The sequence below is a fragment of the Ranitomeya imitator genome, chromosome 2, assembly GCF_032444005.1.
Source record: "Ranitomeya imitator isolate aRanImi1 chromosome 2, aRanImi1.pri, whole genome shotgun sequence".
Taxonomy (NCBI): Eukaryota; Metazoa; Chordata; class Amphibia; order Anura; family Dendrobatidae; genus Ranitomeya; species Ranitomeya imitator.
Window position 1 is genome coordinate 846777066 of NC_091283.1, and position 27899 is coordinate 846804964.

At 50.6% G+C, this 27899-nt stretch overlaps 1 protein-coding gene across 3 annotated transcripts in view; it reads left to right on the forward strand.

Moving 5' to 3' along the window:
* PLEKHS1 (pleckstrin homology domain containing S1) overlaps positions 1-23811 on the forward strand; it is a 43849-nt gene extending 20038 nt beyond the window's left edge. For 2 of the 3 annotated variants that reach the window (XM_069754342.1, XM_069754343.1), the window contains exons 8-19: positions 302-370; positions 3293-3361; positions 4723-4827; positions 4985-5101; positions 10769-10903; positions 11740-11846; positions 12021-12083; positions 12491-12610; positions 12908-13009; positions 19832-19967; positions 20415-20503; positions 21000-23811. In XM_069754342.1, coding sequence (XP_069610443.1) covers positions 302-370; positions 3293-3361; positions 4723-4827; positions 4985-5101; positions 10769-10903; positions 11740-11846; positions 12021-12083; positions 12491-12610; positions 12908-13009; positions 19832-19967; positions 20415-20489 — 1098 coding nt within the window. In that variant the 3' untranslated portion in view covers positions 20490-20503; positions 21000-23811. The remainder of the gene's footprint in view (positions 1-301; positions 371-3292; positions 3362-4722; positions 4828-4984; positions 5102-10768; positions 10904-11739; positions 11847-12020; positions 12084-12490; positions 12611-12907; positions 13010-19831; positions 19968-20414; positions 20504-20999) is intronic. The other variant, XM_069754344.1, reaches the window with a different exon arrangement.
* The last annotated feature ends 4088 nt before the right edge of the window (positions 23812-27899 follow it).

Genomic DNA, 27899 nt, shown 5'->3' on the forward strand with positions numbered 1-27899 from the left:
TCACCCCTGTAGTCATACTGTATCTACCTGTTATGTGTTCTGTCTCCTCTTGAGTCGCGGCTCGTGACTCCAGCATCTGACTACATGGAGACTGTTATCACAGTCATATAGAGCTCTGCAGAGGAGCTGCATACACAAAACGGGAAGAGATTTCTTAGGAGAACTGTTTGCCGAGCGGCTTCATTACTTATTCTAGATGCATCGGAGCAATAAGATATAAAATGATCATAAGAGACGGATCTGCAGCGGAAATCTCAGGCTGCCGCTCAGGTACTGACGATTCCTGCTCCATTTATTACAGCAAAAAGAAGCGACGAGACTGTTCTCCTATCCCGAAGATCGGCTGCACACCGGGCCGGAGTTAGACGCGGTAAGAGACGGCAACCAGATGCCGCTTTATCCTTGGCCCCTAGTTCTGCAGCCTCTTTGTCCTCCGCCTCTATGACCTCTAGGTCCGCAGCCTCTTTGTCGTCGGCCTCTATGACCTCTAGGTCCGCAGCCTCTTTGTCTTTGACCTCTAGGTCCGCAGCATCTTTGTCCTCGGCCTCTATGACCTCTAAGTCCGCAGCCTCTTTGTCTTTGACCTCTAGGTCCGCAGCCTCTTTGTCCTCATCCCTCTATGACCGCAGCCTCTTTGTCCTCGGCCTCTGTGACCTCTAGGTCCGCAGCCTCTTTGTCCTCAGCCTCTATGACCTCTAGGTCCGCAGCCTCTTTGTCCTCATCCCTCTATGACCTCTAGGTCCGCAGCCTCTTTGTCCTCGGCCTCTATGACCTCTAGGTCCGAAGCCTCTTTGTCGTCTGCCTCTATGACCTCTAGGTCCGAAGCCTCTTTGTCGTCGGCCTCTACGACCTCTAGGTCCGCAGCCTCTTTGTCTTTGACCTCTAGGTCCGCAGCATCTTTGTCCTCGGCCTCTATGACCTCTAGGTCCGCAGCCTCTTTGTCCTCCGCCTCTATGACCTCTAGGTGCGAAGCCTCTTTGTCGTCGGCCTCTATGACCTCTAGGTCCGAAGCCTCTTTGTCGTCGGCCTCTATGACCTCTAGGTCCGCAGCCTCTTTGTCCTCTGCCTCTATGACCTCTAGGTCTGCAGCCTCTTTGTCATTGGCCTCTATGACCTCTAGGTCCGCAGCCTCTTTGTCCTCATCCCTCTATGACCTCTAGGTCCGCAGCCTCTTTGTCCTCGGCCTCTATGACCTCTAGGTCCGCAGCCTCTTTGTCCTCGGCCTCTATGACCTCTAGGTCCGCAGCCTCTTTGTCATATAGTAACATAGTAAGTAAGGCCGAAAAAAGACATTTGTCCATCCAGTTCAGCCTATATTCCATCATAATAAATCCCCAGATCTACGTCCTTCTACAGAACCTAATAATTGTATGATACAATATTGTTCTGCTCCAGGAAGACATCCAGGCCTCTCTTGAACCCCTCGACTGAGTTCGCCATCACCACCTCCTCACGCAAGCAATTCCAGATTCTCACTGCCCTAACAGTAAAGAATCCTCTTCTATGTTGGTGGAAAAACCTTCTCTCCTCCAGACGCAAAGAATGCCCCCTTGTGCCCGTCACCTTCCTTGGTATAAACAGATCCTCAGCGAGATATTTGTATTGTCCCCTTATATACTTATACATGGTTATTAGATCGCCCCTCAGTCGTCTTTTTTCTAGACTAAATAATCCTAATTTCGCTAATCTATCTGGGTATTGTAGTTCTCCCATCCCCTTTATTAATTTTGTTGCCCTCCTTTGTACTCTCTCTAGTTCCATTATATCCTTCCTGAGCACCGGTGCCCAAAACTGGACACAGTACTCCATGTGCGGTCTAACTAGGGATTTGTACAGAGGCAGTATAATGCTCTCATCATGTGTATCCAGACCTCTTTTAATGCACCCCATGATCCTGTTTGCCTTGACAGCTGCTGCCTGGCACTGGCTGCTCCAGGTAAGTTTATCATTAACTAGGATCCCCAAGTCCTTCTCCCTGTCAGATTTACCCAGTGGTTTCCCGTTCAGTGTGTAATGGTGATATTGATTCCTTCTTCCCATGTGTATAACCTTACATTTATCATTGTTAAACCTCATCTGCCACCTTTCAGCCCAAGTTTCCAACTTATCCAGATCCATCTGTAGCAGAATACTATCTTCTCTTGTATTAACTGCTTTACATAGTTTTGTATCATCTGCAAATATCGATATTTTACTGTGTAAACCTTCTACCAGATCATTAATGAATATGTTGAAGAGAACAGGTCCCAATACTGACCCCTGCGGTACCCCACTGGTCACAGCGACCCAGTTAGAGACTATACCATTTATAACCACCCTCTGCTTTCTATCACTAAGCCAGTTACTAACCCATTTACACACATTTTCCCCCAGACCAAGCATTCTCATTTTGTGTACCAACCTCTTGTGCGGCACGGTATCAAACGCTTTGGAAAAATCGAGATATACCACATCCAATGACTCACCGTGGTCCAGCCTATAGCTTACCTCTTCATAAAAACTGATTAGATTGGTTTGACAGGAGCGATTTCTCATAAACCCATGCTGATATGGACCTCTATGACCTCTAGGTCCGCAGTCTCTTTATCCTCGGCCTCTATGACCTCTAGGTCCGCAGCCTCTTTGTCCTCGGCCTCTGACCTCTAGGTCCGCAGCCTCTTTATCCTCGGCCTCTTTGACCTCTAGGTCAGCAGCCTCTTTGTCCTCGGCCTCTATGACCTCTAGGTCCGCAGCCTCTTTGTCCTCAGCCTCTTTGACCTCTAGGTCCGCAGCCTCTTTGTCCTCAGTCTCTTTGACCTCTAGGTCCGCAGCCTCTTTGTCCTCGGCCTCTATGACCTCTAGGTCCGCAGCCTCTTTGTCCTCGGCCTCTATGACCTCTCCTAAGACCTCTCTGTCCCCATTTGTGTAACTTTACATATTTTTCTTTTAAGATCGGAGAACCCACCAATCCTTGTGCTAACCTGCTGGAGTTCCCACAGGAGCATGTGAGGCGCCCCCTAGTGGCGGGGATAATGTGCAGGATGTCGCTGTGTGTAGACACCGCATCTGACTACATGGAGACTGTTATCACAGTCATATAGAGCTCTGCAGAGGAGCTGCATACACAAAACGGGAAGAGATTTCTTAGGAGAACTTTTTGCCGAGCGGCTTCATTACTTATTCTAGATGCATCGGAGCAATAAGATATAAAATGATCATAATAGACGGATCTGCAGCGCAAATCTCAGGCTGCCGCTGGTCACCGAAGCCCGAGCCGCTCAGGTACTGACGATTCCTGCTCCATTTATTACAGCAAAAAGAAATGACGAGACCGTGCTCCTATCCCGAAGATCGGCTGCACACCGGGCCGGCTTTAGACGCGGTAAGAGACGGCAACCAGACGCCGGTACACAGTATAGCAGAAAATACCACCGCACAATGCAAAAATAATAAAATAATCATGCTCCAGAGTATACAACTGATACCAGAGAAATAATCCCACCACACAGTGAGCAGGAAATACTGCCGAATAACGATTACTGCCACCATACAGTGCACAAATAATACCATTATAAGGTGCAAAAATAATATCACAAACACCATGAAGCAATGAAACCATACAGTAAATAAACGATAATAATATCGCCATGGAGTGCAGACATAATGCTGCAATAAAGAAACTGAATATTATCCCATATACAGTAGTTAACAAATAATACTGCTATAAAGTGGCTGAATATTCCCACCATGTAGTGCACAAGTACAAAAAATTGGGCAAACAAAGTATAATCGTGAAAAATAATATACCAATGAACGAACAGGATAAACTGCTTCCAAATAATACCACCATACAGTCTGTTATTCATACAACTACACTGTACAAAAATATCATCAGACACTTCAAAAATTAATAACGGCATCACAAAGCCACATACAAATAATGCCACCATACAGGGCAAAAACAATACCGCTACAAAATAAAACGACCACTGTATATTAAATTGCATCATACAACCGTCATCTACAGCATACAACCGTCATCTACAGCATACAACCGTCATAATCCGCCTGAAGAACATCACTGCACCGTGTACAAATAATCACCATAGAGTAAAGAATCAATACCGCCATCACATGTACAAATAATGGCACCATACACTCTATTACGTATGTACAATGCAGTCATATTGATAGCAGAGTGTATGGAGCCATTATTTGTACATGTGATGTCGGTATTCATTCCTTACTCTATGGCGATTATTATTTGCACACGGGGCAGTGATATTCTTCAGGCGGCTTATGATGGCTGTATGCTGCAATTTATTGAACAGTGGTAGTTTTATTTTGTAGTGGTATTATTTATTCACTCTATGGCGGTATTACTTGTATGTGGTTTTGTGATGCTGTTATTATTTTGGCAGTGTCTGATGATACTTTTGTACAATGTAGTCGTATTATCATCATCAGACCCTGCAAAACTGCAAAAATAATAACAGCATCACAAACCGCATACAAATAATACTGCCATACAGTGAATAAATAATATACCGGACTGTTTGAACAACCGTAGTTGATGCATCGAGGTCTCACATAGTCCCTGATGATGGGACGGCGGAGCCCACAATCACTTGCCCCTTTTTGCCCTCCCAGTAATCCTGACATTAACGCTTTTAACTTATGGATCGCCGTCACTGCGGGAGGGAGGATGGCGCCATTTATAATCTCCGGGATGTTTGTGTGCAGGAATCAAGCAGGCAGAGATCCCTCACAGACTCAGAGACCTTGAGGAGAACTACGAAAACCCCCAGCAAGGACAGAAAGTCAAGAAACACAATTTCCAAAGAAGAGGTGAGAGCAAAGGGCAGAACATCAGCTCACACTGACTGCAGTGTAAAGCATGGGGGAAAGGGAGAACAGCAGCCTGAGCTTCTAATGAGATTAGTGCAAGAATTCTAACAACTGAAGTCGTATAACGCAGCAATAATTGTGTCCTGTGTTTATCCAGGTCATAGCCTGCAAGCAGCAAGACGGGCACACATTGTCAATTTCCTGCCATATTCCAACAGAAAAGGCCAATCCTCACCATAAAGAAAGAAGACATTCATCCGCAGCGCCTCTACAGGTAAAAATTACACCCCAAATAAATCTCCGAAACTCAAAAGAAAGGTCTCTGCTAATTAGTTTCCTTATACGAGCCATTGCTCCATCTGATTCATAGCGACCACTAGGGGGAGCTCCCTGTATACAGAGATACATGATAAGATCCTGTCTGCAGCCACCACTAGGGGGAGCTCCCTGTATACAGAGATACATGATAAGATTCTGTCTGCAGCCACCAATAGGGGGAGCTCCCTGTATACAGAGATACATGATAAGATCCTGTCAGCAGTCACCACTAGGGGGAGATCCCTGTACACAGAGATACATGATAAGATCCTGTCAGCAGTCACCACTAGGGGGAGCTCCCTGTATACAGAGATACATGATAAGATCCTGTCAGCAGTCACCACTAGGGGGAGCTCCCTGTCTACAGAGATACATGATAAGATCCTGTCAGCAGTCACCACTAGGGGGAGCTCCCTGTATACAGAGATACATGATAAGATCCTGTCAGCAGTCACCACTAGGGGGAGCTCCCTGTCTACAGAGATACACAATAAGATCCTGTGTGCAGCCACCACTAGGGGGAGCTCCCTGTATACAGAGATACATGATAAGATTCTGTCTGCAGCCACCACTAGGGGGAGCTCCCTGTATACAGAGATACAGGATAAGATTCTGTCTGCAGCCACCACTAGGGGGAGCTCCCTGTATGCAGATATACATGATAAGCTCCTGTCTGCAATCACCACTAGGGGGAGCTCCCTGTATGCAGATATACATGATAAGATCCTGTCTGCAGTCACCACTAGGGGGAGCTCCCTGTATACAAAGATACATGATAAGATCCTGTCTGCAGCCACCACTAGGGGGAGCTCCCTGTGTACAGAGATACATAAGATCCTGTCTGCAGCCACCACTAGGGGGAGCTCCCTGTGTACAGAGATACATGATAAGATCCTGTCTGCAGCCACCACTAGGGGGAGCTCCCTGTATACAGAGATACATGATAAGCTCCTGTCTGCAGCCACCACTAGGGGGAGCACCCTGTATACAGAGATACATGATAAGATCCTGTCTGCAGCCACCACTAGGGGGAGCTCCCTGTATACAGAGATACATGATAAGATCCTGTCTGCAGCCACCACTAGGGGGAGCTCCCTGTATACAGAGATACATGATAAGATCCTGTCTGCAGCCACCACTAGGGGGAGCACCCTGTATACAGAGATACATGATAAGATCCTGTCTGCAGCCACCACTAGGGGGAGCTCCCTGTATACAGAGATACATGATAAGATCCTGTCTGCAGCCACCACTAGGGGGAGCTCCCTGTATACAGAGATACATGATAAGATCCTGTCTGCAGCCACCACTAGGGAGAGCTCCCTGTATACAGAGATACATGATAAGATCCTGTCTGCAGTCACCACTAGGGAGAGCTCCCTGTATACAGAGATACATGATAAGATCCTGTCTGCAGTCACCACTAGGGGGAGCTCCCTGTATACAGAGATACATAAGATCCTGTCTGCAATCACCACTAGGAGGAGCTCCCTGTATACAGAGATACATGATAAGATCCTGTCTGCAGTCACCACTAGGGGGAGCTCCCTGTATACAGAGATACATGATAAGATCCTGTCAGCAGCCACCACTAGGGGGAGCTCCCTGTATACAGAGATACATGATAAGATCCTGTCTGCAGTCACCACTAGGGGGAGCTCCCTGTATACAGAGATACATGATAAGATCCTGTCAGCAGCCACCACTAGGGGGAGCTCCCTGTATACAGAGATACATGATAAGATCCTGTCAGCAGCCACCACTAGGGGGAGCTCCCTGTATACAGAGATACATGATAAGATCCTGTCTGCAGCCACCACTAGGGGGAGCTCCCTGTATACAGAGATACATGATAAGATCCTGTCTGCAGTCACCACTAGGGAGAGCTCCCTGTATACAGAGATACATAAGATCCTGTCTGCAGCCACCACTAGGAGGAGCTCCCTGTATACAGAGATACATAAGATCCTGTCAGCAGCCACCACTAGGGGGAGCTCCCTGTATACAGAGATACATGATAAGATCCTGTCTGCAGTCACCACTAGGGGGAGCTCCCTGTATACAGAGATACATAAGATCCTGTCTGCAGCCACCACTAGGGGGAGCTCCCTGTATACAGAGATACATGATAAGATCCTGTCTGCAGCCACCACTAGGGGGAGCTCCCTGTATACAGAGATACATGATAAGATCCTGTCTGCAGCCACCACTAGGGGGAGCTCCCTGTACACAGAGATACATGATAAGATCCTGTCTGCAGTCACCACTAGGGGGAGCTCCCTGTATACAGAGATACATGATAAGATCCTGTCTGCAGCCACCACTAGGGGGAGCTCCCTGTATACAGAGATACATGATAAGGTCCTGTCTGCAGTCACCACTAGGGGGAGCTCCCTGTACACAGAGATACATGATAAGATCCTGTCTGCAGCCACCACTAGGGGGAGCTCCCTGTATACAGAGATACATGATAAGATCCTGTCTGCAGTCACCACTAGGGGGAGCTCCCTGTATACAGAGATACATAAGATCCTGTCTGCAGCCACCACTAGGGGGAGCTCCCTGTATACAGAGATACATGATAAGATCCTGTCTGCAGCCACCACTAGGGGGAGCTCCCTGTATACAGAGATACATGATAAGATCCTGTCTGCAGCCACCACTAGGGGGAGCTCCCTGTACACAGAGATACATGATAAGATCCTGTCTGCAGTCACCACTAGGGGGAGCTCCCTGTATACAGAGATACATGATAAGATCCTGTCTGCAGCCACCACTAGGGGGAGCTCCCTGTATACAGAGATACATGATAAGATCCTGTCTGCAGCCACCACTAGGGGGAGCTCCCTGTATACAGAGATACATGATAAGAACCTGTCTGCAGTCACCACTAGGGAGAGCTCCCTGTATACAGAGATACATGATAAGATCCTGTCTGCAGTCACCACTAGGGGGAGCTCCCTGTATACAGAGATACATGATAAGGTCCTGTCTGCAGCCACCACTAGGGGGAGCTCCCTGTATACAGAGAAACATAAGATCCTGTTTGCAGTCATCACTAGGGGGAGCTCCCTGTATACAGAGATACATGATAAGATCCTATCTGCAGCCACCACTAGGGGGAGCTCCCTGTATACAGAGATACATGATAAGATCCTGTCTGTAGCCACCACTAGGGGGAGCTCCCTCTATACAGAGATACATGATAAGATCCTGTCTGCAGCCACCACTAGGGGGAGCTCCCTGTATACAGAGATACATGATAAGATCCTGTCTGCAGACACCACTAGGGGGAGCTCCCTGTATACAGAGATACATAAGATCCTGTCTGCAGCCACCACTAGGGGGAGCTCCCTGTATACAGAGAAACATAAGATCCTGTTTGCAGTCATCACTAGGGGGAGCTCCCTGTATACAGAGATACATGATAAGATCCTGTCTGCAGCCACCACTAGGGGGAGCTCCCTGTATACAGAGATACATGATAAGATCCTGTCTGTAGCCACCACTAGGGGGAGCTCCCTCTATACAGAGATACATGATAAGATCCTGTCTGCAGCCACCACTAGGGGGAGCTCCCTGTATACAGAGATACATGATAAGATCCTGTCTGTAGCCACCACTAGGGGGAGCTCCCTCTATACAGAGATACATGATAAGATCCTGTCTGCAGCCACCACTAGGGGGAGCTCCCTGTATACAGAGATACATGATAAGATCCTGTCTGCAGCCACCACTAGGGGGAGCTCCCTGTATACAGAGATACATGATAAGATCCTGTCTGCAGCCACCACTAGGGGGAGCTCCCTCTATACAGAGATACATGATAAGATCCTGTCTGCAGTCACCACTAGGGGGAGCTCCCTGTATACAGAGATACATGATAAGATCCTGTCTGTAGCCACCACTAGGGGGAGCTTCCTCTATACAGAGATACATGATAAGATCCTGTCTGCAGCCACCACTAGGGGGAGCTCCCTGTACACAGAGATACATGATAAGATCCTGTCTGTAGCCACCACTAGGGGGAGCTCTCTGTATACAGAGGTACATGATAAGATCCTGTCTGCAGTCACCACTAGGGGGAGCTCCCTCTATACAGAGATACATGATAAGATCCTGTCTGCAGCCACCACTAGGGGGAGCTCCCTGTACACAGAGATACATGATAAGATCCTGTCTGTAGCCACCACTAGGGGGAGCTCTCTGTATACAGAGGTACATGATAAGATCCTGTCTGCAGTCACCACTAGGGGGAGCTCCCTCTATACAGAGATACATGATAAGATCCTGTCTGCAGCCACCACTAGGGGGAGCTCCCTGTATACAGAGATACATAAGATCCTGTCTGCAGTCACCACTAGGGGGAGCTCCCTGTATACAGAGATACATGATAATATCCTGTCTGCAGCCACCACTAGGGGGAGCTCCCTGTATACAGAGATACATGATAATATCCTGTCTGCAGCCACCACTAGGGGGAGCTCCCTGTACACAGAGATACATGATAAGATCCTGTCTGTAGCCACCACTAGGGGGAGCTCCCTGTATACAGAGATACATGATAAGATCCTGTCTGCAGTCACCACTAGGGGGAGCTCCCTGTATACAGAGATACATGATAATATCCTGTCTGCAGCCACCACTAGGGGGAGCTCCCTGTACACAGAGATACATGATAAGATCCTGTCTGTAGCCACCACTAGGGGGAGCTCTCTGTATACAGAGGTACATGATAAGATCCTGTCTGCAGTCACCACTAGGGGGAGCTCCCTCTATACAGAGATACATGATAAGATCCTGTCTGCAGCCACCACTAGGGGGAGCTCCCTGTATACAGAGATACATAAGATCCTGTCTGCAGTCACCACTAGGGGGAGCTCCCTGCATACAGAGATACATGATAAGATCCTGTCTGCAGCCACCACTAGGGGGAGCTCCCTGTATACAGAGATACATGATAAGATCCTGTCTGCAGTCACCACTAGGGGGAGCTCCCTGTATACAGAGATACTTAAGATCCTGTCTGCAGCCACCACTAGGGGGAGCTCCCTGTATACAGAGATACATGATAAGATCCTGTCTGCAGCCACCACTAGGGGGAGCAACCTGTATACAGACATACAGTGGCATGTAAAAGTTTGGACACCCCTTGTTAAAATTACTGTTATTTTAAACAGTTAAGCACGTTTAAGATGAAATGATCTAAAACGCCTCAAGTTAAAGATGACACATTTCCTTTGTATTTTAGACATATAATTTTTTTTTCATCTTTTACTTTTTAAAAATTATGGAAAATGGGTTAATGCAATAGTTTGTGCACCCTGCATGGTTAGTACCTATTAGCGCAGCTTTTGAAAGTATCACCGTTTGTAAACAGTCACCACTAGGGGGAGCTCACATTGCTGTATGTATATTCCGTATACATAAGATGATAGCAGCCCCTCAGCTTCCCCTAGTGGCTTCAGCCGGAATTGTCCTACAGAGGGTTTGGAGCTGTGTATCAGATAAACTGACCTCCTAAGAAGATGCATGTCTGATGTTAGAAGTTGAAGATGACAGGTAGAGTTTCCTATTAATGTTACTTATCTCGTCACTCAGCTCTTCCCTATTCTGTTCACAGTCCGATGCGGAGAACTACAGGTCCAGTGATGACCTGACAGACCGCGCATATGTCAGCGAGCCCGAACCTGAGCCCGAGTCTGAGCCCGAGTCTGAGCCCGAGTCTGTGTATGACGTTCCACGGCCCGTAATCCTGGTAAATACGTCCAGAAATCACCCCGTGCCCTTTACAGGCCCCACTTAAAGGGATATTCCCATACATCTGTCAGAAATGACTGACAGGGAGGGGGGGAAAGCCCACAGAGGCAGCGGTGGTCCTCACTAGTATATACCCCACAGGTCAGAGGTCACACAGCGCAGAGTGCAGACTGTCGGGGGGTCACAGAGGCTGCGGTGGTCCTCACTAGTATATACCCCGCAGGTCAGAGGTCACACAGCGCAGAGTGCAGACTGTTTGGGGTCACAGAGGCAGCGGTGGTCCTCACTAGTATATACCCCGCAGGTCAGAGGTCACACAGCGCAGAGTGCAGACTGTTTGGGGTCACAGAGGCAGCGGTGGTCCTCACTAGTATATACCCCGCAGGTCAGAGGTCACACAGCGCAGAGTGCAGACTGTTTGGGGTCACAGAGGCAGCGGTGGTCCTCACTAGTATATACCCCACAGGTCAGAGGTCACACAGCGCAGAGTGCAGACTGTTTGGGGCCACAGAGGCAGCGGTGGTCCTCACTAGTATATACCCCGCAGGTCAGAGGTCACACTGCGCAGAGTACAGACTGTCGGGGGGTCACAGAGGCAGCGGTGGTCCTCACTAGGATACATCCCGCAGGTCAGAGGTCACACTGCGCAGAGTACAGACTGTCGGGGGGTCACAGAGGCAGCGGTGGTCCTCACTAGGATACACCCGCAGGTCAGAGGTCACACAGCGTGGAGTGCAGACTGTCGGGGGTCACAGAGGCTGCGGTGGTCCTCACTAGTATATACCCCGCAGACTGTCGCTCCCCACCAGCGCTCACGTCTGTTCTTCTCTGTAGGAGAAGTCTGGATCTCAGGACTCCGCAGCCGAACAAGAGGAAACGAGCGAATCAGACGACAGCAGCAGCAGCGGCGGGGATGACGTGTACGAGGACATGCAGTCCATGTAAGAAGGGTCTCGCGGTACTGACCGGCCACATCCCTACAGATTAGCGGTGTCTCAGTAATGTCGCCGCTGATCTTTGGTGATGTCGCTGCTTATCTCTGATGTCGCCGCTTATCTCTGATGTCGCCGCTGATCTCTATGTGCCACTGATGAATCCTATTTTGCTCTTTCCAGTGTGAGGGCCATTAATTCGCCGCAGAACCCGCCGCGGACCCCCAATCTTCCTCCAATAAGCAGGTACAACAACACCCAGGGAAGCCGCCTGAAGAAAGCTCAGATACTGAGAATGAAGATGTCACCGCTGATCTGTGATGATGTCACCCCTGATCTCTGGTGATGACGCCGCTGATCTCTGGTGATGATGATGCTGATCTCTGGTGATGTCGCCACTGATCTCTATGTGCCACTGATCTTTGGTGCTGTCGCCACTGATCTCTGGTGATGACGCCGCTGATCTCTGGTGATGTCACCGCTGATCTCTGGTGATTTTGCCGCTGATCTCTGGTGATGTCGCCGCTGATCTCTATGTGCCGCTGATCTCTGGTACTGTCGCCACTGATCTCGGGTGATGTCGCCGCTGATCTCTGGTGATGTCGCCACTGATCTCTATGTGCCACTGATGAATCCTATTTTGCTCTTTCCAGTGTGAGGGCTATTAATTCGCCACAGAAGCCGCCGCGGACCCCCAATCTTCCTCCGATAAGCAGGTACAACAACACCCAGGGAAGCCGCCTGAAGAAAGCTCAGATACTGAGAATGATGTAGTAAGTATGTCTGACGACACCCTCCGCGCTGTACCAATAACATACTGCTACAGGGGGTCCGCTGTTAGGAGCGGGGGTCTCCGGAGCTCGCATTAGTAGAGGCGTCACTACGCTCCCCTACAGTCCAGAGCGGCATAGTGCCAGCATTGAGCCGTCTGCTCTGAGTCAGGCAGCTGCTGTAAAGCCAGTGCAATGCCGTCGTGGTGTCATCCTGGTGTGCAGAGTGTCCGGGTCGGGGGGAGAATCGGGGGTCTCACTGGGGGTAATGTCGTCTTCTTTCTGTTTTTATTGTCTCAGCGAGTCACACAGTGACCGCGACCAGGTGTCGATCCGCGTCTCCGTGCCGACAGATCATCTGCAGAAATACCTGGGACTGGAGGAGATCGGAGAACAACTGAGGTGGGGGTCCACGGAAAGTAATGTTATACACCGGGGGGCCGCATGTTATACACTGAGGTGGGGGTCCACGGAAAGTAATGTTGCACACCGGGGGGCCGCATGTTATACACTGAGGTGGGTGTTGTGAATTCTGTTGTCGAGCTCCCTCCTGTGGTCGTGAATGGTACTTCGGCGAGTTCTGTCTATGGGCTCCCTCTGGTGGCTGTGAGTGAAGCTGCTGCTTCTGAGGTTCCTTACACAGGTGACGTGGGTTATCCTTTGGTTGGCTGCTCTATTTAACTCCTCTCAGATCGTTACTCCATGCCAGCTGTCAATGTTTTTGCATTCGTTCAGTTCGCTCCTGGATCTCTCTGGTGACCTGCCTTCTCCTGCAGAAGCTAAGTTCCTTATAGTCTTATTTTGTTCTCTGTTTTCTTTGTCCAGCTGGTTTTCATGATTTTGTCTTGCTAGCTGGAAGCTCTGGGATGCAGAGAGGCCCCTCCGCACCGTGAGTTGGTGCGGAGGTCTTTTTTGCACACTCTGCGTGGTCTTTTGTAGGTTTTTGTGCTGATCGCAAAGTTACCTTTCCTATCCTCTGTCTATTTAGTAAGTCTGGCCTCCCTTTGCTGAAACCTGTTTCATTTCTGCGTTTGTGACTTTCATCTTTACTCACAGTCAATATATGTGGGGGGCTTCCTTTACCTTTGGGGAATTTCTCTGAGGCAAGGTAGGCTTTATTTTCTATCTCTATGGCTAGATAGTTCTTAGGCTGTGACGAGGCGCCTAGGTCTGGTCAAGAACGCTCCACGGCTATTTCTAGTGTGTGTGATATGATTAGGGCTTGCGGTCAGCAGAGTTCCCACGTCTCAGAGCTCGTCCTGTATGAGGTTTAACCATCAGGTCATTCCGGGTGCTCCTAACCACCAGGTCATAACAGTACAGCTGGCCCAAAGTATTAATGCATCTCAATAGAGGGATAAGAGAACATCTGAGACCATTTTTTTTTCTTTGCACTGTGTTTTGTCTTTCTTTTCCCCTAGACCTTTGGGTGGTTCAGGACACAGGTGTAGAGATGGACAATCAAGGTTTGTCCTCTTGTGTGGATCATCTCACTGCAAGGGTACAAAACATTAAAGATTTTGTGGTTCAAAATCCGATGTTAGAGCCTAGAATTCCTATTCCTGACTTATTTTCTGGGGATAGATCTAGGTTCTTGAATTTCAAAAATAATTGTAAACTGTTTCTTGCTTTGAAACCCCGCTTCTCTGGTGACCCCGTTCAACAGGTAAAAATCATTATTTCTTTGTTGCGTGGTGACCCTCAAGACTGGGCATTTTCCCTTGCGCCAGGAGATCCGGCATTGCATGATGTTGATGCGTTTTTCCTGGCGCTTGGATTGCTTTATGATGAGCCAAATTCAGTGGATCAGGCAGAGAAAATCTTGCTGGCTTTGTGTCAGGGTCAGGATGAAGCGGAGGTGTACTGTCAGAAGTTTAGAAAGTGGTCTGTGCTTACTCAGTGGAATGAATGTGCCCTGGCGGCAATTTTCAGAAAGGGTCTTTCTGAAGCCCTTAAGGATGTCATGGTGGGATTTCCCATGCCTGCTGGTCTGAATGAGTCTATGTCTTTGGCCATTCAGATCGATCGGCGCACGCGTGAGCGCAAAGCTGTGCACCATCTGGCGGTCTTCTCTGAGCATAGGCCTGAGCCTATGCAGTGTGATAGGACTTTGACCAGAGCTGAACGGCAAGAACACAGACGTCGGAATGGGCTATGTTTTTACTGTGGTGATTCCACTCATGGTATCTCCGATTGTCCTAAGCGCACTAAGCGGTTCGCTAGGTCTGCCACCATTGGTACGGTACAGTCGAAATTTCTTTTGTCCATTACTCTGATTTGCTCTTTGTCATCCTATTCTGTTATGGCATTTGTGGATTCAGGCGCTGCCCTGAATTTGATGGACTTGGAGTTTGCTAGGCGTTGTGGGTTTTTCTTGGAGCCCTTGCAGTATCCTATTCCATTGAGAGGAATTGATGCTACGCCTTTGGCCAAGAATAAGCCTCAGTACTGGACTCAATTGACCATGTGCATGGCTCCTGCACATCAGGAGGATATTCGCTTTTTGGTGCTGCATAATCTGCATGATGTGGTCGTTTTGGGGTTGCCATGGCTACAGGTTCATAATCCAGTATTGGACTGGAAATCTATGTCTGTGTCCAGCTGGGGTTGTCAGGGGGTACATGGTGATGTTCCATTTTTGTCTATTTCGTCATCCACCACTTCTGAAGTCCCGGAGATTTTGTCGGATTACCGGGATGTATTTGATGAGCCCAAGTCCAGTGCCCTACCTCCTCATAGGGATTGCGACTGTGCTATTAATTTGATTCCTGGTAGTAAGTTTCCTAAGGGCCGACTGTTCAATTTATCTGTGCCAGAACACGCCGCTATGCGGAGTTATATAAAGGAATCCTTGGAGAAAGGCCATATTCGCCCGTCGTCATCACCGTTAGGAGCAGGGTTCTTTTTTGTGGCCAAGAAGGATGGTTCTTTGAGACCTTGTATTGATTACCGCCTTCTTAATAAAATTACAGTCAAATTTCAGTACCCTTTGCCGCTGATGTCTGATTTGTTTGCTCGGATTAAGGGGGCTAGTTGGTTCACCAAGATAGATCTTCGAGGGACGTATAATCTTGTGCTAATTAAACAGGGTGATGAATGGAAAACAGCATTTAATACGCCCGAGGGCCATTTTGAGTACCTGGTTATGCCATTCTGGCTTTCCAATGCTCCATCAGTATTTCAGTCTTTTATGTATGACATCTTCCGAGAGTACCTGGATAAATTCCTGATTGTGTACTTAGATGACATTTTGGTTTTTTCGGATGATTGGGAGTCTCACGTGAAGCAGGTCAGAATGGTGTTCCAGGTCCTTCGTGCGAATTCCTTGTTTGTGAAGGGGTCAAAGTGTCTCTTTGGAGTTCAGAAGGTTTCATTTTTGGGTTTCATTTTTTCCCCTTCTACTATTGAGATGGACCCTGTTAAAGTTCAGGCCATTTATGATTGGACTCAGCCGACATCTGTGAAGAGCTTGCAGAAGTTCCTGGGCTTTGCTAATTTTTATCGTCGCTTCATCGCTAATTTTTCCAGTATTGCTAAACCGTTGACTGATTTGACCAAGAAAGGTGCTGATGTGGTCAATTGGTCCTCTGCGGCTGTAGAGGCTTTTCAGGAGTTGAAGCGTAGTTTTGCTTCTGCCCCTGTGTTGTGCCAGCCAGATGTTTCGCTCCCTTTTCAGGTTGAGGTTGATGCTTCTGAAATTGGAGCAGGGGCTGTTTTGTCGCAAAGAAGTTCTGATGGCTCGGTGATGAAACCCTGTGCCTTCTTTTCTAGAAAATTCTCGCCTGCTGAGCGCAATTATGATGTGGGCAATCGGGAGTTGTTGGCCATGAAGTGGGCATTCGAGGAGTGGCGACATTGGCTTGAAGGAGCTAAACATCGCGTGGTGGTCTTGACGGATCACAAGAATCTGACTTATCTCGAGTCTGCCAAACGGTTGAATCCTAGACAGGCTCGATGGTCGCTCTTTTTCTCCCGTCTTGATTTTGTGGTTTCATACCTTCCGGGATCTAAGAATGTGAAGGCTGACGCCCTGTCAAGGAGTTTTGTGCCTGACTCTCTGGGTGTTCCGGAGCCGGCGGGTATTCTTAAAGAAGGGGTAATTTTGTCTGCCATTTCCCCTGATTTGCGGTGTGTGCTGCAAAAGTTTCAGGCTGATAGACCTGACCGTTGTCCTATGGAGAAACTGTTTGTCCCTGATAAATGGACTAGTAGAGTTATCTCTGAGATTCATTGTTCAGTGTTGGCTGGTCATCCTGGAATCTTTGGTACCAGAGATTTGGTGGTTAGATCCTTTTGGTGGCCGTCTTTGTCGCGGGATGTGCGTTCTTTTGTGCAGTCCTGTGGGACTTGTGCTCGGGCTAAGCCCTGCTGTTCTCGTGCCAGTGGGTTGCTTTTGCCCTTGCCGGTCCCGAAGAGGCCCTGGACGCATATTTCCATGGATTTTATTTCTGATCTCCCCGTCTCTCAAAAGATGTCGGTCATTTGGGTGGTTTGTGATCGCTTCTCTAAGATGGTCCATTTGGTACCCTTGTCTAAATTGCCTTCCTCCTCTGATTTGGTGCCATTGTTTTTCCAGCATGTGGTTCGTTTACATGGCATTCCGGAGAACATCGTCTCGGACAGAGGTTCCCAGTTCGTTTTTGAGGTTTTGGCGGTCCTTTTGTGCTAGGCTGGGCATTGATTTGTCTTTTTCCTCGGCTTTCCATCCTCAGACTAATGGCCAAACCGAACGAACTAATCAGACTTTGGAGACATATCTGAGATGCTTTGTTTCTGCTGATCAGGATGATTGGGTGTCCTTCTTGCCTTTGGCTGAGTTCGCTCTTAATAATCGGGACAGCTCGGCTACTTTAGTTTCTCCTTTTTTCTGTAATTCTGGTTTCCATCCTCGTTTCTCTTCAGGGCAGGTTGAGCCTTCGGACTGTCCTGGTGTGGATGCGGTGGTGGACAGGTTGCAGCAGATTTGGACTCATGTGGTGGACAATTTGACATTGTCCCAGGAGAAGGCTCGACGTTTCGCTAACCGCCGGCGCTGTGTTGGTCCCCGACTTCGTGTTGGGGATTTGGTTTGGTTGTCATCTCGTCACGTTCCTATGAAGGTTTCCTCTCCTAAGTTTAAGCCTCATTTCATTGGGCCATACAAGATTTCTGAAGTGCTTAATCCTGTGTCATTTCGATTGGACCTTCCGGCTTCTTTTGCCATCCATAATGTATTCCATAGGTCGTTGTTGCGGAGATACGTGGCGCCTGTGGTTCCCTCCGTTGATCCTCCTGCCCCGGTGTTGGTCGAGGGGGAGTTGGAGTATGTGGTGGAGAAGATTTTGGATTCTCGTGTTTCGAGACGGAAACTCCAGTATCTGGTCAAGTGGAAGGGTTATGGTCAGGAGGATAATTCCTGGGTTTTTGCCTCTGATGTTCATGCTGCCGATCTGGTTCGTGCCTTTCATTTGGCTCATCCTGATCGGCCTGGGGGCTCTGGTGAGGGTTCGGTGACCCCTCCTCAAGGGGGGGGTACTGTTGTGAATTCTGTTGTCGAACTCCCTCCTGTGGTCGTGAATGGTACTTCGGCGAGTTCTGTCCATGGACTCCCTCTGGTGGCTGTGAGTGAAGCTGCTGCTTCTGAGGTTCCTTACACAGGTGACGTGGTTTATCCTTTGGTTGGATTCTCTATTTAACTCCTCTCAGATCGTTACTCCATGCCAGCTGTCAATGTTTTTGCATTCGTTCAGTTCGCTCCTGGATCTCTCTGGTGACCTGCCTTCTCCTGCAGAAGCTAAGTTCCTTATTGTCTCATTTTGTTCTCTGTTTTCTTGTCCAGCTGGTTATCATGATTTTGCCTTGCTAGCTGGAAGCTCTGGGATGCAGAGAGGCCCCTCCGCACCGTGAGTCGGTGCGAAGGTCTTTTTTGCACACTCTGCGTGGTCTTTTGTAGGTTTTTGTGCTGATCGCAAAGTTACCTTTCCTATCCTCAGTCTGTTTAGTAAGTCTGGCCTCCCTTTGCTGAAACTTGTTTCATTTCTGCGTTTGTGACTTTCATCTTTACTCACAGTCAATATATGTGGGGGGCTTCCTTTACCTTTGGGGAATTTCTCTGAGGCAAGGTAGGCTTTATTTTCTATCTCTAGGGCTAGCTAGTTCCTTAGGCTGTGACGAGGCGCCTAGGTCTGGTCAGGAGCGCTCCACGGCTATTTCTAGTGTGTGTGATAGGATTAGGGCTTGCGGTCAGCAGAGCTCCCACATCCCAGAGCTTGTCCTGTATGAGGTTTAACTATCAGGTAATTCCGGGTGCTCCTAACCACCAGGTCATAACAGGTGGGGGTCCACGGAAAGTAATGTTATACACTGAGGTGGGGGTCCACGGAAAGTAATGTTATACACTGGGGGGCCGCATGTCATACACTGAGGTGGGGGTCCACAGAAAGTAATGTTATACACCGGGGGGTCACATGTTATACACTGAGGTGGGGGTCCACGGAAAGTAATGTTATACACCGGGGGGCTGCATGTTATACACTGAGGTGGGGGTCCACGGAAAGTAATGTTATACACTGGGGGGCCGCATGTTATACACTGAGGTGGGGGTCCACGGAAAGTAATGTTATACACCGGGGGCTGCATGTTATACACTGAGGTGGGGGTCCACGGAAAGTAATGTTATACACCGGGGGCCCGCATGTTATACACTGAGGTGAGGGTCCACAGAAAGTAATGTTATACACCGGGGGGCCGCATGTTATACACTGAGGTGAGAGTCCACAGAAAGTAATGTTATACACCGGGGGGCCGCATGTTATACACTGAGGTGAGGGTCCACGGAAAGTAATGTTATACACCGGGGGCTGCATGTTATACACTGAGGTGGGGGTCCACGGAAAGTAATGTTATATACCGGGGGGCCGCATGTTATACACTGAGGTTGGGGTCCACGGGAAAGGAAATTCAGGTTATAATGGTGGGCACATGGTGGGGGGTGTCCGGATGTTATACTCCGGGGTGGGGGTCTGGAGGGACACGTTATACACTGGGGTGGGGGTCCGGAAGTTACACACCAGGGACAATGGTCCGGATGTCCAGCACTGGGGGCCACAGGCCTGAAGGAGAAAGCTGATGTGGATTCTTAGCACGTGTGGCCGTTCCCATCACCCGCCATGTTTCCTATATAACCTCACCTATAGCTTTGCTGCGGCCCCCCGGTGTCTGACCCCCTGTAATGCTCATCCGCAGGGTGTCGAAGTGGAAGGGTCCCGCGCTCATCGGCTGCATGTTTCATCATGGAGACGTCATCCAGTCCATGAACGATTTGCGCACGGGCAGTGAGGACTTGTTCTTCCAGATGTTGCGTCTCTCCATCTCCAGTGAGGTGAGATCTGCCGTAAATGACGGCCCGTCGTGGCTCATGTGCCGGCTCCAGACCACGGACTAATCTGGCAATCACGGGGGTCTATCATATACTGTATATATGGTGTTATGTCAGAAGACGCTGCAGAGATTCATTATCGTCTTCACTGATACACTGTCACAAACCCTCAGCTGTGAAAGCAGCGTTGCATTCTATAAACAATCCATCGTCTGTCACTGACTCCTGCAGAGTGCCTGAATGTATCAATCTGCGCCTTTGGCCTCCACCAGTCCGAGCGCTCATCGTCTCCGCACAACGTTCTGCAGAGTTGACATTTTACAGCACGTTTTCTATTTTATTGATCTCGTCGTCTGTCCGGTCCCATTTCACTACCTGCTGCAGATTCGGTTCCGCCATTATCAGACGAGCCCTTTACTCCACATTCACTGACGCGTTTCGCTCTTCCAGGTGAATCTGGTGCTGACCCGGGACACGAAGGCCCCCGTTTTCCACCAGGAAGGTTGCGCTTGTGACAGGTCGTGATGACAGGAGGAAAGGTGAAAACGCCGCTCTCTCTATAGCTCCATCTTTATATAGAAGAATACTCGGGATTTATTACTGATGACGATGGTGGCGGGGGCTGATTTACACCCGGTGTGATCACTGCACATACTACAAGGCGTAGGACCTGGGCTCGATCCTCTCGCGTTCTGCTGATCTCTTCGCTGCGGCGATGTTGTTCCGCTTGCTCTGGGACCGCCGTGGTTCCTCCATTCTTGATTCTGCAGGACTTCCTGTCATGTGACCTTTTAACAATACATCTGTGATTGAAGGTCACATGACCCTGCACAGAACAGTCAGCTGATGCTACTATGGCAACCCCAGAGCAAGCACAAGACTGTAGAATACGGAAAGTGATGGAGGTAGAATCAGGAGCCACAACCTTTTCGGCCACTTCTACACATTGATAACCCCGATGGATTTGTCATGTCACACCTTTTGCTATGTAAGGAGAGATTTTACCAATATTAATTTTTTTTTTTGTTTCTTTAGAGGTGTGATCACCCAGTGGACGAATCACTGCCAAAGAATGACGATGATGCACAGAATCCCAAGAAGAAACGTCACGTGGACCTTGTACAGTTCATGGCTTGTTAGGTTTGGAGCCGCGCTCGCTGCGGCCGTCTGTAAGGTCAATTGTAATGGCCAAATTACTGTATCTACCTGTGATCGCGGGCAAGAGACACCATGAGCACAGATACAGAACCGGGCACCTGTGTCTGTCACCAGTACATACGTATGTATGGCATAGAATGCTACAATGTATCCAGCACCATCCTGCACCCAAAAGTAACAGCCAGTGATGGGCACCTGCGAGAATATATTATATATGTGAGGAGGGCATGAGACACCACGAGCACAGATACAGAACCGGACACCTGTGTCTGTCACCAGTACATACGTATGTATGGCATAGAATGTTACAATGTATCCAGCACCATCCTGCACCCAAAAGTAACAGCCAGTGATGGGCACCTGTGAGAATATATTATATATGTGAGGAGGGCATGAGACACCACGAGCACAGATACAGAACCAGACACCTGTGTCTGTCACCAGTACATACGTATGTATGGCATAGAATGTTACAATGTATCCAGCACCATCCTGCACCCAAAAGTAACAGCCAGTGATGGGCACCTGCGAGAATATATTATATATGTGAGGAGGGCATGAGACACCACGAGCACAGATACAGAACCGGACACCTGTGTCTGTCACCAGTACATACGTATGTATGGCATAGAATAGTACAATGTATCCAGCAGGCACCATCCTGCACCTGATACAACAGCCAGTGATGGGCACCTGCGAGAATATATTATATATGTGATAAGGGCATGAGACACCATGAGCACAGATACAGAACCAGACGTCTGCCTCCATCACCAGTACATACGTATGTATGGCATAGAATAGTACAATGTATCCAGCAGGCACCATCCTGCACCTGATACAACAGCCAGTGATGGGCACCTGCGAGAATATATTATATATGTGATAAGGGCATGAGACGCCATGAGCACAGATACAGAACCAGGCATCAGCCTCCATCACCAGTACATACGTATGTATGGCATGGAATAGTACAATGTATCCAGCAAGCACCACCCTGCACCTGATACAACAGCCAGTGATGGGCACCCTACAAGAATATATTATATATGTGAGGAGGGCATGAGACGCCATGAGCACAGATACAGAACCAGACGTCTGCCTCCATCACCAGTACATACGTATGTATGGCATAGAATAGTACAATGTATCCAGCAAGCACCATCCTGCACCTGATACAACAGCCAGTGATGGGCACCTGCGAGAATATATTATATATGTGATAAGGGCATGAGACGCCATGAGCACAGATACAGAACCAGGCATCAGCCTCCATCACCAGTACATACGTATGTATGGCATAGAATGCTACAATGTATCCAGCAAGCACCACCCTGCACCTGATACAACAGCCAGTGATGGGCACCCTACAAGAATATATTATATATGTGATAAGGGCATGAGACGCCATGAGCACAGATACAGAACCAGGCATCAGCCTCCATCACCAGTACATACGTATGTATGGCATGGAATAGTACAATGTATCCAGCAAGCACCACCCTGCACCTGATACAACAGCCAGTGATGGGCACCCTACAAGAATATATTATATATGTGAGGAGGGCATGAGACGCCATGAGCACAGATACAGAACCAGACGTCTGCCTCCATCACCAGTACATACGTATGTATGGCATAGAATAGTACAATGTATCCAGCAAGCACCATCCTGCACCTGATACAACAGCCAGTGTTGGGCACCTGCGAGAATATATTATATATGTGAGGAGGGCATGAGACGCCATGAGCACAGATACAGAACCAGACGTCTGCCTCCATCACCAGTACATACGTATGTATGGCATAGAATGCTACAATGTATCCAGCAAGCACCACCCTGCACCTGATACAACAGCCAGTGATGGGCACCCTACAAGAATATATTATATATGTGAGGAGGGCATGAGACGCCACGAGCACAGATACAGAACCGGGCGTCTGCCTCCATCACCAGTACATACCCATGTATGGCATAGAATAGTACAATGTATCCAGCACCATGCTGCACACGAAAGTAAAGTTCAGTGATGGGCACCCTACAAGAATATATAATATATGTGATAAGGGCATGAGACACTTGAAATTTGCCATCCAATAATCCAGAAAATGTACATGGCTTTCGACAGTCATCTGATGGTCCAGAATCTGGTCCCATTGATCAGAAGTAATTTACTATATAGTGACTCTGCACCAAATCAGATACTAGGACGATGAGAGTAGGAGTTTTACACCTGCGGTAACGCTTTATATTGGAGAACAAGATAACTAGGACAATCCCAGTTATCCGGCATTAACAAATCCATATGGATCCTGGATTATCAGATGACGCAGGCCATTGGGGCACAATGGGAGTTGTTAAAGCCCTCATCAGTGCAGGATTATCAGATGACCAGGTCTGCCAGGATATGAGGGGAGCGGCCTTTTTACTACAGTTGGAGAACCGCAGATTGGGGAACACTGTTACAAGCCAATAGATGAGCATAAAAATCCCTTTAATTCAGAATAACAGAATATGAAGGGTGCTGGATTATCAGATATTCCATACTACAGGAGTGATAGAAAGGTATAAACAACTCTGGTGTAAAGGATACATTACTGTATCAAGGATGTGGCTGTAAATTGTTACATTGTATATTATTTATCTATTGTAAATCATTTTGCAAATAAAAGAACTTTGAAAAGTGAAGTCTGACCTCTGTCCACTAGATGGCGCCAGACAACCACAGATGGAGACACCGCCGCACTCTCCTGCATGCGCCATAGGAAGCGGCTGTGTGCGGCCACAGCGCCCTGATCTCACCGTTCTCATGCAAAAAAATACTGTAAAAAAATATATATATTTTCCAGCCAAACGACATGTTATAAACATGGCCCTGAAGTTACTGGGAAAAGGCAACGGAAGAGTCAGAAGTGACCGCAGCGTGGGGCCTCCCCACGATAAAAGCAGCGATGAAGGCATCAACAAGTGCAGGGTCTGTAAAATGTGACAAAAAGTGCAATAAGTGGATTAGAGTACAATGTGCAAACAATTTAATTGCAACTTTATTTAAAAAAAAAAAAAAAAAGTTGCAATTAATGAATCAACCAAAAAACAAAGTCCAAATTGCGACCACAATGAAGAATGTAAAAAAAAAAAATCCAGTGGAAAATAAAAATAAAGCATAAAAGGAAACTGCGCAAAAAACCTAGAGAAAAAAAAAAGAGACTAATGCAATAATGAATCAGTCTCATAGTCAAGAGACTGATCGCTGGTCCAGATTCTCTCCAGTCACTGCCGGACGAGGAGGCGACAACCGCCATTACTGGGGCCACACACTGAGGACACCGCCATTACCGGGGCCACACACCGAGGACACCGCCATTACCGGGGCCACACACCGAGGACACCGCCATTACCGAGGCCACACACCGAGGACACCGCCACTACCGGGGCCACACACCGAGGACACCGCCACTACCGGGGCCACACACCGAGGACACCGCCATTACCGGGGCCACACACCGAGGACACCGCCATTACCGGGGCCACACACCCTGTGGGGGCAACGAGGACACCGCCATTACCGGGGCCACACACACTGTGGGAGCACAGAGGATACCGCCATTACCGGGGCCACACACCGAGGACACCGCCATTACCGGGGCCACACACCGAGGACACCGCCATTACTGGGGCCACACACCGAGGACACCGCCATTACCGGGGCCACCGCCATTACCGGGGCCACACACCGAGGACACCGCCATTACCGGGGCCACCGCCATTACCGGGGCCACACACCGAGGACACCGCCATTACCGGGGCCACACACCGAGGACACCGCCATTACCGGGGCCACACACCGAGGACACCGCCATTACCGGGGCCACACACCGAGGACACCGCCATTACCGGAGCCACACACCGAGGACACCGCCACTACCGGGGCCACACACCGAGGACACCGCCATTACCGGGGCCACCGCCATTACCGGGGCCACACACCGAGGACACCGCCATTACCGGGGCCACACACCGAGGACACCGCCATTACCGGGGCCACACACCGAGGACACCGCCATTACCGGGGCCACACACCGAGGACACCGCCATTACCGGGGCCACACACCGAGGACACCGCCATTACCGGAGCCACACACCGAGGACACCGCCACTACCGGGGCCACACACCGAGGACACCGCCATTACCGGGGCCACCGCCATTACCGGGGCCACACACCGAGGACACCGCCATTACCGGGGCCACCGCCATTACCGGGGCCACACACCGAGGACACCGCCATTACCGGGGCCACACACCGAGGACACCGCCATTACCGGGGCCACACACCGAGGACACCGCCATTACCGGGGCCACACACCGAGGACACCGCCATTACCGGAGCCACACACCGAGGACACCGCCACTACCGGGGCCACACACCGAGGACACCGCCATTACTGGGGCCACACACCGAGGACACCGCCATTACTGGGGCCACACACCGAGGACACCGCCATTACCGAGGACACCGCCATTACCGGGGCCACACACCGAGGACACCGCCATTACCGGGGCCACACACCGAGGACACCGCCATTACCGAGGGCACCGCCATTACCGAGGACACCGCCATTACCGAGGGCACCGCCATTACCGGGGCCACACACCGAGGACACCGCCATTACCGGGGCCACACACCGAGGACACCGCCACTACCGGGGCCACACACCGAGGACACCGCCACTACCGGGGCCACACACCGAGGACACCGCCACTACCGGGGCCACACACCGAGGACACCGCCATTACCGGGGCCACACACCGAGGACACCGCCATTACTGGGGCCACACACTGAGGACACCGCCATTACCGAGGACACCGCCATTACCGGGGCCACACACCGAGGACACCGCCATTACTGGGGCCACACACCGAGGACACCGCCATTACCGAAGACACCGCCATTACCGGGGCCACACACCGAGGACACCGCCATTACCGGGGCCACACACCGAGGACACCGCCATTACCGGGGCCACACACCGAGGACACCGCCACTACCGGGGCCACACACCGAGGACACCGCCATTACCGGGGCCACACACACGAGGACACCGCCATTACTGGGGCCACACACCGAGGACACCGCCATTACCGAGGACACCGCCATTACCGGGGCCACACACCGAGGACACCGCCATTACCGGGGCCACACACCGAGGACACCGCCATTACCGGGGCCACACACCGAGGACACCGCCACTACCGGGGCCACACACCGAGGACACCGCCATTACCGGGGCCACACACCGAGGACACCGCCATTACTGGGGCCACACACAGAGGACACCGCCATTACCGAGGACACCGCCATTACCGGGGCCACACACCGAGGAAACCGCCATTACCGGGGCCACACACCGAGGACACCGCCATTACCGGGGCCACACACCGAGGACACCGCCATTACCGGGGCCACACACCGAGGACACCGCCACTACCGGGGCCACACACCGAGGACACCGCCATTACCGGGGCCACACACCGAGGACACCGCCACTACCGGGGCCACACACCGAGGACACCGCCATTACCGGGGCCACACACCGAGGACACCGCCATTACTGGGGCCACACACCGAGGACACCGCCATTACCGAGGACACCGCCATTACCGGGGCCACACACCGAGGACACCGCCATTACCGGGGCCACACACCGAGGACACCGCCATTACCGGGGCCACACACCGAGGACACCGCCATTACCGGGGCCACACACCGAGGACACCGCCATTACCGGGGCCACACACCGAGGACACCGCCATTACCGGGGCCACACACCGAGGACACCGCCACTACCGGGGCCACACACCGAGGACACCGCCATTACCGGGGCCACACACCGAGGACACCGCCATTACTGGGGCCACACACCGAGGACACCGCCATTACCGAGGACACCGCCATTACCGGGGCCACACACCGAGGACACCGCCATTACCGGGGCCACACACCGAGGACACCGCCATTACCGGGGCCACACACCGAGGACACCGCCATTACTGGGGCCACACACCGAGGACACCGCCATTACCGAGGACACCGCCATTACCGGGGCCACACACCGAGGACACCGCCATTACCGGGGCCACACACCGAGGACACCGCCACTACCGGGGCCACACACCGAGGACACCGCCATTACCGGGGCCACACACCGAGGACACCGCCATTACCGGGGCCACACACCGAGGACACCGCCATTACCAGAGCCACACACCGAGGACACCGCCATTACCGGGGCCGCACATCGAGGACACCACCATTACCGGGGCCACACACCGTGGACACCGCCATTACCGGGGCCACACACCGAGGACACCGCCACTACCGGGGCCACACACCGAGGACACCGCCATTACCGGGGCCACACACCGAGGACACCGCCATTACCGGGGCCACACACCGAGGACACCGCCATTACCAGAGCCACACACCGAGGACACCGCCATTACCGGGGCCGCACATCGAGGACACCACCATTACCGGGGCCACACACCGTGGACACCGCCATTACCGGGGCCACACACCGAGGACACCGCCATTACCGGGGCCACACACCGAGGACACTGCCATTACCGGGGCCACACACCGAGGACACCGCCATTACCGGGGCAACACACACCGAGGACACCGCCATTACCGGGGCCACACACACTGTGGGAGCACCGAGGACACCGCCATTACCGGGGCCACACACCGAGGACACCGCCATTACCGGGGCCACA